The sequence below is a fragment of the Salvia hispanica genome, chromosome 6, assembly GCF_023119035.1.
Source record: "Salvia hispanica cultivar TCC Black 2014 chromosome 6, UniMelb_Shisp_WGS_1.0, whole genome shotgun sequence".
Lineage (NCBI taxonomy): Eukaryota > Viridiplantae > Streptophyta > Magnoliopsida > Lamiales > Lamiaceae > Salvia > Salvia hispanica.
Window position 1 is genome coordinate 1,668,323 of NC_062970.1, and position 9,931 is coordinate 1,678,253.

At 36.8% G+C, this 9,931-nt stretch overlaps 2 protein-coding genes across 5 annotated transcripts in view; one reads left to right on the forward strand and one right to left on the reverse strand.

Moving 5' to 3' along the window:
• Nucleotides 1-524: 524 nt before the first annotated feature.
• On the forward strand, nucleotides 525-6,699 carry LOC125193319 (probable disease resistance protein At1g58390). Of its 4 annotated transcripts, none has more exons than XM_048091089.1 (3): nucleotides 525-1,647; nucleotides 2,178-4,021; nucleotides 6,577-6,699. In XM_048091089.1, exons 1-2 carry the CDS (start codon nucleotides 648-650, stop codon nucleotides 3,713-3,715), a joined length of 2,538 nt encoding a protein of 845 aa, XP_047947046.1. In that variant the 5' UTR covers nucleotides 525-647; the 3' UTR covers nucleotides 3,716-4,021; nucleotides 6,577-6,699. The 4 variants fall into 4 exon arrangements, with proteins under 4 accessions (XP_047947046.1, XP_047947045.1, XP_047947044.1 ...); XM_048091088.1 differs by lacking the exon at nucleotides 6,577-6,699 and adding an exon at nucleotides 4,267-4,801; XM_048091087.1 differs by lacking the exon at nucleotides 6,577-6,699 and adding an exon at nucleotides 4,401-4,801.
• LOC125193321 overlaps nucleotides 5,140-9,931 on the reverse strand; it is a 15,282-nt gene continuing 10,490 nt past the window's right edge. Inside the window, exons 2-4 of the mRNA XM_048091092.1 lie at nucleotides 8,808-8,887; nucleotides 8,625-8,715; nucleotides 5,140-5,514 (exon numbers count right to left, since the gene is read on the reverse strand). Of these exons, the coding sequence (XP_047947049.1) occupies nucleotides 5,400-5,514; nucleotides 8,625-8,715; nucleotides 8,808-8,887 (286 nt within the window). The 3' untranslated portion in view covers nucleotides 5,140-5,399. The remainder of the gene's footprint in view (nucleotides 5,515-8,624; nucleotides 8,716-8,807; nucleotides 8,888-9,931) is intronic.

Below are 9,931 nucleotides of genomic sequence, written 5' to 3' on the forward strand. Positions count from 1 at the left end.
GATTCAATAGTAGTACAGTATATGCTAAGTGTTTGCTGTTAGAGATTTTGTTATCTTGATTTTTCTCTTTCTTTTACCTTCTCTTTAATGAAAAGGTAAAAAACTCCTTAAAATTATATGACGTCTTCTCATTTAACTTTCCTTTTGAACAATAAAATTTTATAAAATAAATAAATAAATATGATAGTTATTACTTACTCCTTCCGTCCTGCAATAGGATTCCTATTATGGGACGGAGGAAATATAATTTATGTCTCCTTTTGGAAATGCCTCTTATACTAGTAATAGAATTGACAAGTCTAACCGAGTGGTGCAACCAACGCACAATGTTAAAACTGGGACACTACGTCTTGAAATGTGGAAAATTTTAAAGGAAGCTCTCAATGAAATTGTGGAAGCAAATGCTAGAGTGTATTTTTGTGCTGCCCCTAGAAACAAGATAAGGTAGTAAGCGTTCCCACAAACGTCGTTATAGCTATCACAAATAAATGATAACAAGATATGAAGTATGCGTTCTAGAATCAATGGACCTACAACGTGGAATACAGAAATCCAATTTCATTATCACATTGTAAGTGTGTGGTGGATCTTCGCATTGCTAATTTACTGATCAAAAGCAAGAAGAGAGAAAAGAGAGAAAAAGTAGAATGGCAGAATCTGTTGCAAATGTGTCTCTGGAAACCCTTCGTGATTTGCTGGTTGAAGAAACTAAGTTTCTGCTTAGTGTGAGCGGTGATGTTGAGAAAGTCAAAGCAGATCTGAGAAGCATCCATGCCTTGTTGATGAAAGCTGACAGAGAGAGACGTGATTCTCCAACTCTAAAGCTTTACATATCCCAACTCAAAGATCTGGCTTTCAAAGCTGAGAATCTCCTTGAAACGTATGCGGTTGAAGTTGAATCCAAAAGGGAAGAAGGGCGGAGGAGCCTCAAGGATAAATTCAAAAGGTACATTTGCATCATGTGTGAGTGCAGCAGTGTCCACGAGGTTGGGAATGAGGCTCGCCACATAATATCAGCCCTGGCCGAGCTCACTACCAAGTTAGAGTCGGAGTTGGGACAAGAAAGCTCATCTCTCTCGAGGCAGGGAGATGATGAGCGGCAGCGGATGTTGAGGCAGACGTATGGTCATGAGGTTGAGCCTCATTTCGTGGGCATGGAGAGTGACATCGAGCTTTTGGTCTCCAAGGTGAAGGATGAAAAGAGGCAGCAGCGAGTGGTGAAGATATATGGGATGGGTGGTCTCGGAAAAACTACTCTCGCCAGAAAGGTCTACAACCACACAGACCTCCAATCTTATGCTCGAGCATGGGTTTGCATCACCCAACAGTTTCAACCTAAGGCCGTTTTTGGTGATATTTTGAAACAACTTGATAGCAACGCACAGATTGGTGGCATGGAAGAGCAAGAGCTGGTGAGAGGAATTCATAGTTTTTCCAAGGAAAGGAAATGTTTGGTGGTGATTGATGATATTTGGAAAAATGATGATTGGGATATCATAAAGAAAGCTTTTCCGGTGAATTGTAATATCATTCTCACCACTCGCTCCCAGAATATTGCTAATCTAGAATCCGAACCTCACATGCTAAGATTTCTGACCGAAGATGAAGGATGGACTTTACTTCACAAAGTAACAGATTTATCTCCAGGTTAGAAGTTTAACTCTCTTCTCTCTTCGATGTTATAATTGTATAATTAGAGTGTGTCATCTAAATATAGCATTACTAAACATGTTTGGCGGGTCGCATTAAAATGAGTCTAATATGTTGGGACATCCCAAAAGGGAAAGTTGGTCTAATACCTTGGGACGGAGGAAGTAGTAAAATTAGTTTCCAATACAGAACGTATAACTCTTTCGATTCGATTTTGTATATTAAAATTATAGACATAGCTTTATTAACTGTCTTATATTGATACGAATGTCTTTGTGTTGATATTTAAGGCTGATAGACCAACGTGGCAATGCTATGTGATATCAATCATTAAGTTAGGAAGGGAGATAAAAATAATCATGAGCACTCCATTCATTTTAATTTGATGAATCGTACTACTCCGTCTTGTAAGACTGCCCACAACTAGAAATTGATCTATAGCACTATTTACTTTCATTGGTTTCTTTAAGAATAAATTGAATATCAGCATCTTATTTTATTTTTATATTTTTGTGTATTGTGATCAGTTGACACAGATTTAAAATCTTTAGAAGATGTTGGAAGAGAAATTGTATCAAAGTGTGAAGGGTTACCACTATCAATTTGTGTTATTGGAGGGATTTTGCGTGCAAAAGAATACGATTTACCAGAATGGAAAAAGGTGAATGCGAACATGGAATTATATTTAAGGCATGGAGAAGGTGTTGAAGAATACAAAATAGTAAAACATGTGCTGGAGTTGAGCTATGATGCCTTGCCTTATTACTTGAAGCCATGCTTCCTCTATTTAGCATGTTTTCCCGAGGATCACAATATTGATTTAGAGAGATTGTATCTATTGTGGATGGCGGAAGGCTTCATTTCATACCAAGATAAAGGACCTAACGAGACTCTAAGAGATGTGGCCCAAAGATATCTAACAGAACTTGTTATGAGATGTATGGTTCAACTCCATAAAGCTGAGTACTACTCTCCACTTAACAAGTTCGATAAGTGTGGGCTTCATGATTTGATGCATGATCTCTGCTCTTCTAAAGCTGAAGCTGAAGAAGAAAAGTTTCTGAAGCGCATTGATGCTTCTAAATATCTGACCGACATTCTTTCACCAACTCAAACAAGGTTAGTAATACCTCCATCCATTGGCAATTCCATAAGCAGATTAGCCATCAGTTGTGACTTTGAGAGTAAAGTGTCAGGTATAAGTGGGTTAGAGGAAGTTAAAGGTCTTAGATCATTTATACTTCTCCAAAAGTCTTATGGTATGATTGACTTCAAAAAGAGTACGATTGACTTTAAGATGTCCCAATACTTGAGGATATTTGTGGTAGAAGGTTGTGAGTTTGAAGGGGGAAAGTTACCAATCAAGGTGGGCGAACTTATTCATTTAAGATACTTGAGTTTGCATAACTCTAAGGTGGGTGAGCTACCAAAGTCTATATGCAACATGCCATACCTGCAAACCTTAGATTTGAGAGTCCGGAATGGAATTAGATTGCCAAATGTGATTTGTAAGATGAAAAGACTAAAGCATCTGTTTCTCCCATTTCATAGCATAGAAGTGATTGGAGGGGAGAAACTAAGACTAGATGGGCTACACGAGTTGGAGACATTAGAATGGATCAACAGTAAGACAACTTGCATTGCAGATATCCCCAAATTGATTAGTCTACAGAGTCTACATGTTATAGTTTGTGATGAGGATAGCATGTCAATTGTGTTGAGCAACAAAAATAGCCAATTACGTGAGACTCATCTTGAGGTTAAGTCATGTGATCTAAGTTCAGAGAAAGATATGGAGGTTTTAAATGAGGGGTTGATGTCTCCATCGTTGGTTTTTTTGAGGATGCATGAATGCAATATGAGTGGCGATTTTCCACGCTACAAAAAAGGGATGTGTCAGAATTTAGTAATTTTGGGACTATTTAACTGCAAGGGTAAGGTAGACGTGGAGGAGTTTGGCAAGTATCCCATGTTGCAAGAGCTAACTTTACAGGACTTTGTCAAGATGGCAGAAACAATAACTTTCCGTTCAAATTCATTTCCACAACTCAAGCACCTTGGTTAGACAAATTGCAAGATTTAAAGAAATGGGAAGTGGAAAAAGGAGCAATGCCAAAACTTACTTCCTTGATCATCACGGAGTGCCCCAATTTGGAGAAGGTTCCAGATGGTTTGAGATTCTCCTCCTCTCTTCGACGGATGAGAATCATGGAATATGCCAAGAGAATTTTCAGAGAGAGTAAAGGAAGAAGATTATGGGCCATTTGTCGAGAAGGATATTAGAGTCGATCCTAGGTCAAGTTTAATTTTGTGAAGAAGATTCTTGGCCGTCAGCTGAGAATTTAGGAGCAAGTGCCTGATGTTTTTGGAGGTAATAAATTTGTGAGCATACATTAGTAATTATATACTATCGCTATGTTTGGTAGGGTAGATACTTCATCCAGGAATGAAATTATATGAAAAAAAGACATTTTTGTGATAGAATTTCATCCTTGATGAGTTATCTACTCCACCAAACATGGTTATATATATATTGGCTAGGGAAGTTGTTTCTCTTTTGTGTTTTCTATATAACTAACTGCTATATCTATACATAATGATCTCTCTCTTTTTCAGATGATAACTTTCCAGTCCAACAGAGCTTTGATTCCTAGTGAAGGCTCTCAAGACTTGCTTATTCGCATTTATTGGCTCAATTAATGATAAGACTTTCTTGAATTGTGTTTATGTACTCTCATATTAATAATTAGGCTCTCCAGCGCACCTCCACGACCAACACCTGAGCCACCTACATCGGCTCCAACACATCCGCACTGCAACCGACATCCACATCATATGCTCCAAGATTATGTTTAGTTATTTCTTTATAGAGTTGAGTCTATTTTAAGTCTTGTTATCGAGTCGGTTATTATTTTCATCTGGGTTTTCTTTGTGGTTCTTTCCCGGATCAGATTACGAGAGTCGAACCACATAGGTTTAGGTCTGTTTTTCCATTATAAAAGAGTCTTGCCATTTTCATTATATAAGTTGATCAATACGAACTTTGTTGGATTTGTTTTTTTTGTGACCAACAAATGCTATTATTGTTGTATGCTCCTATAGTTTTTGTGGACAGATGAAAGTAATGTTTATTCACTCTTTGTTCTTTCAAGATAAATGTTAAATTATGGTCCGAAATAATCAGGAACGTATAATTTAGGCTTTAGGAGTGTAGCTCATATGTGCATTACTTGGGCTATTTCTTCGTATTTTTGGAAAAAAAATTTATGTACTCGAATATCTTCATGATATTCTTTCAATTCTTTTCTTGTACAACTTACAATTTTTCTTGTGTATATTAAGTACTCTCAATAAAAAACTATGCTACTGAGAAATGTGGTAAAGGTAAAATGAAGAAACCAAAGCTTATAATTTTCGAAAATCATAAGCCTATTTAGAATCTTCATTCCTCGAGATAAACAATTGCCTATAGCATCAAACACAAACACAAACACAAACACAATCAGCTCAAAAATGCATTTTCAATCACACAAAATGTTGAAGCTAAGTTGTCAATTTACCATACTGCTCAAAAAGGCAGCACCAATTACAAATGTGATAACTTCAGCCTATTATTCCTGCGAAATTCTAAATCTCTCACAGATGTTGGTACATTAGTTGTGCATATTATTGATCTTCCTTCAAAATACTCAAACTAAGGATAATATGGATATCTAGACACACTTGAAGCTCCAATTTTGACAAAAATATCATGAAGAATTCCCAAAAAATGAAGTGAAATGCAGGCATCTAGGCAATCCATCATCCAAACACTTCCATCCTTGTTCCACCAAGTCACTTGCTTTCTGCGTCAATATATCAGTTCTGAACAGCATACAAGGAAAAACAAACGAAAGCAAAAACTAAACACTAGATACATAGGCTGAAATGTTTCGGGAAAAAGGAAAACAAAAAACTATGTTTAAATGTAGAAACATATCACTCCTGCAATATACTTTTATTAGGAATAACTCAACCCTATAAGACTTGGACTCCTAACTTGCATTGCAGATATCCCCAAATTGATTAGTCTACAGAGTTTACATGTTATGGTTTGTGATGAGGATAGCATGGCAATTGTGTTGAGCAACAAAAACAGCCAATTACGTGAGACTCGTCTTATGGTTAAGTCATGTGATCTAAGTTCAGAGAAAGATATGGAGGTTTTAAATGAGGGGTTGATGTCTCCATCGTTGATTACTTTGACGATGTATGGATGCAATATGAGTGGCGGTTTTCCATACTACAAACAAGGGATGTGTCAAAATTTAGTAACTTTGGAACTATATAACTGCAAGGGTAAGGTAGACGTGGAGGAGTTTGGCAAGTATCCCATGTTGCAAGAGCTGACTTTACAGGACTCCGTCAAGATGGCAGAAACAATAACTTTCCGTTCAAATTCATTTCCACAACTCAAGCTCCTTAAATTATACATGTTGCCAGATTTAAAGAAATGGGAAGTGGAAAAAGGAGCAATGCCAAAACTTACCTCCTTGTACATCATAGAGTGCCCCAGCCTGGAGAAGGTTCCAGATGGTTTGAGATTCTCCTCCTCTCTTAGACGGTTGCAAATCGTGTATATGCCAAGAGAATTTAAAGAAAGAGTAAAGGAAGAAGATTATGGGCCATTTGTCAAGAAAAGTATAATAAGGTCCGTTCTATGAGAAGAATATTTTTGTGAAGAAGATTCTTGGCCGTAAGCTGAGAATTTAGGAGCAAGTGCCTAATGTTTTTGGAGGTAATAAATTCGTGACCATACGTTATTAATTATATAATTATATATATTGGCTAGGGAAGTTGTTTCTCTTTTGTGTTTTCTATATAACTAACTGCTATATCTATACATAATGATCTTTCTCCTTGTGCTATTTCTAATTTCTTTATCAGATGATAACTTTCCGGTCCAACAGAGCTTTGATTTCTAATTATTAATTATTACTCTCGTATTAATAATTAGGCTCTCCAGCGCACCTCCACGACCAACACCTGAGCCACCTACATCGGCTCCAACACGCCCGCACCACAGCCGACATCCACATTCTAAGTTCCATAATTATGTTCAGTTATTTCCTTATATAGAGTCAAGTCTATTTTAAGTATTGTTATCGAGTCAGTTATTTATTTCCATTTGGGTTTTCTTTGTGGTTCTTTCCCGGATCAAATTATGAGCGTCAAACCACGTAGGATTAGGTTTGTTTTTCCATTATATTTGAGTCTTGTTATTTCTATTATTTCAATTGAGTAATAAGACCTCATCTTTTTCAAACCCAGAACTAACTTCTTCCTCCATGTCAAGACCTGTATTACATATCCTCATAAAAATCATAAGCCTATTTAGAATCCTCATTCCTCAATATAAACAATTGCTTATAGACACCAGACAAATCAGCCCATTCTCACAGATTATAGAATGAAAAACAGACATAAACAGAATCAGCTCAAAAATGCATTTTCAATCACATAAAATGCTGAAACTAAGTTATCATTCCACCATACTGCTCAAAAAGGCAGCTCCAATTATCGATGTGCCATTAACGGCCAGCCTATTATTACTGTGAAATTCTAAATCTCTCACAAATGTTGGTACATTAGTTGTGCCTATTATTTATCTTCCTTGGATTACACAAATTAGAAAATAAGGAAAATATGGATAGATGTCCAGACACACTTGAAGTTCCGATTTGGCAAAAATGTCATGAAGAATTCCCAAGAAATGAAGTGAAATACAGGCATCTAGGCAATCCTTCATCCAAACAGTTCCATCCTTGTTCCACCAAGTCACTTGCTCATATCAGTTCTGAACAAGCATATAAGGAAAAACAAGAAGCAGCAACTAAACACAAGATACATAGGCTGAAAAGTTTCGGGGAAAAAGGAAAATGGAAAACTATGTTTAAAATTTAAATGTAGAGAACACATCACTCCTGCACTATACTTCTATTAGAAAGGACTCAACCCTATAAGACTTGGACTTCTAAGTGAATTTTAAACACACTTTCCTAGTATTATACAATCAAGATTTTCAGAGGACTAGAGTTGCAACTAGCCAAATTGATAAAATATGCATCTAAGGAAACATTGTTGTACCCATTCAGAAAAATACTAAACAATTACCAATTTCCTAAATATGAAACATCCTCATACAAATAAGGATAATTGTTACATAAGCTTCTTCTTACTGAACATGAAACTCACCTTCATTGTTTTGACTAAGGAACCAGAATAGTTAGAAGAAAGCACAAGGCTAAAGCTCAGCTAAACCAGTGGTTCCTAAAATAATTATCTAATCTGTAATCATGCATCAGCAAAGATTGGAGCATATCTAACTCCTCTTCTTTATACAAGGGTTACTATAATAAACACAGCCAGAGGTTTAACTACATTAGCATCGTAACAGGTTCAAGAATCCAAGGTTTTCGAAAAATTGCAAGATTCTCTCTTCTCGTGGCTTACAATTTGAAGTTACAAACACTAACAAAGCAAAATATATTCCTAGGTATTTGCCCATCTTACTCAGCTAAGATCAGCAGTGGCAATGATTCTCACATAGATAAAACTCAAATTCACCACAACATCATTATCAACCGAACCTAAATAGTTAATGATGCATCAGCAGAGACTGGAGAGTGTCCAACTCCTCTGCTTTGTGCCAAGGTTACTATAACAAACATAATCAGAGGTTAAACTACATTAGCATCCTAACAGGTTTCAGAATCCAAGGTTTTCGTAAAATTGCAAGATTATCTCTTCTCACGGCTAGCTGTTCAAAGCTACAAACACTAACAAAGCCAAATATGTCCCTAGGTATTTTCCCATCTTACTCAGCTAAGATCAGCAGCAATGCTCAATTGATAAAACTCAAATTCACCCCAAATCATTCACATTTACACACACATACACATATACACACACAGAGAGGCATAATTAAAGGATACACCAAGTACAATCCATGCGCGAAAGCTCCTGCCAAGGCTACGGTGAACAATCGATCCCTCAAAACCGGTTTATGCCGGAGTGAAATCCGAACTGCAGCCAATCAACCGAGAATTAGGGGAAATTACGTCGATTGAATTGTACGGCGCCAAAATACACACAACAAGGGGAGAAAATCGACTTACTGAGAGGAAGAACAGGGGCGTAGATCAGAGGAATTAGAATTTTGAACTGAGGACCTCTCTGTTGCCTTCTGACGACGTCGCTTCATGGATAAATACATGACATGTAGGCGATACGACGCTCGAAGTCCTCTTAATTGGTACTGGTATCATTCCCTTTCAAAATATATTTACCTACAAGAATTGCATTTATGTTTTTAGTTGTCCATCTAGAATCAAATACACAATCCTAGAGTACATGAATTTGATTCATGTTTCCATCAACATCATGCCTGTGAAATAATAATATGGATGCATTTAAAATGATATGGATAACACCAGTTGCTAGAAACTTGGTATTGTTATTCTGGAGACTGAACCAGTCTTATTTGTTGTGCCTTTGAGAACACCATTTAAAATATTATGACGAGGTGAAAATATCAACAATCATGATTTGAGAAGATAATACTTTCTCCGTCATTAAAAAATAGACTATATTTGATACGGTATGAGTTTGAATGCATAATTGGTAAAGTTTGAGAGAGATAGAAAGAAAAGTGATTTATTGGACTCAATTAAGATGAAGAAGTTTTCTAAAACAGAATTAGTTTATTTTTAAGGGATATGATCTATTTTCAAGGGACGGATATAAAATTTGTCAAAGATTTTCTAAAGATTGGATGCCCTTTAGAAAACACTATTGGAGATATTCTAAAGATAAAGTGACCTAAAGAGAAAGACACCATAAAAAGTTAAAAACCAATCCAACTTCTCACTTGAATTATTGAAACAAGATAAGGTAGTATGGGTTCCCACAACGTGGAATACAGAAATCAAATTTCATCATCACATTGTAAGTTTGTGTGGATCTTCGCATTGCTAATTTACTGATCAAAATAAATATTGCCAACGGTTAAACGGTTGGTCAATCGCGGAGCGCCACGTAGGTGTGCTCCTCGGCAAGAGTAGGGCCATGCCGTCAGCAAGAGCACAGCGACGAACAATGTGCTCATCACGCCGATGGCACGGCGCCTGCACTAGTGTTATGAAAAGACCAATGCAATACAGAGAAGAATTGCATAAAATTCCAATACTCGAAAATGGGACCCACATCGTGGATACAGATATCAATAAGCATGCCTACTTCC

Bases quoted from the DNA above. Each gene is read 5' to 3' on its own strand.
- LOC125193319 (XM_048091089.1), top strand. From the start codon at position 648: ATGGCAGAATCTGTTGCAAATGTGTCTCTGGAAACCCTTCGTGATTTG. The intron at 1,648-2,177 runs GTTAGAAGTTTA...TATTGTGATCAG, and splicing joins AGTAACAGATTTATCTCCAG to TTGACACAGATTTAAAATCT.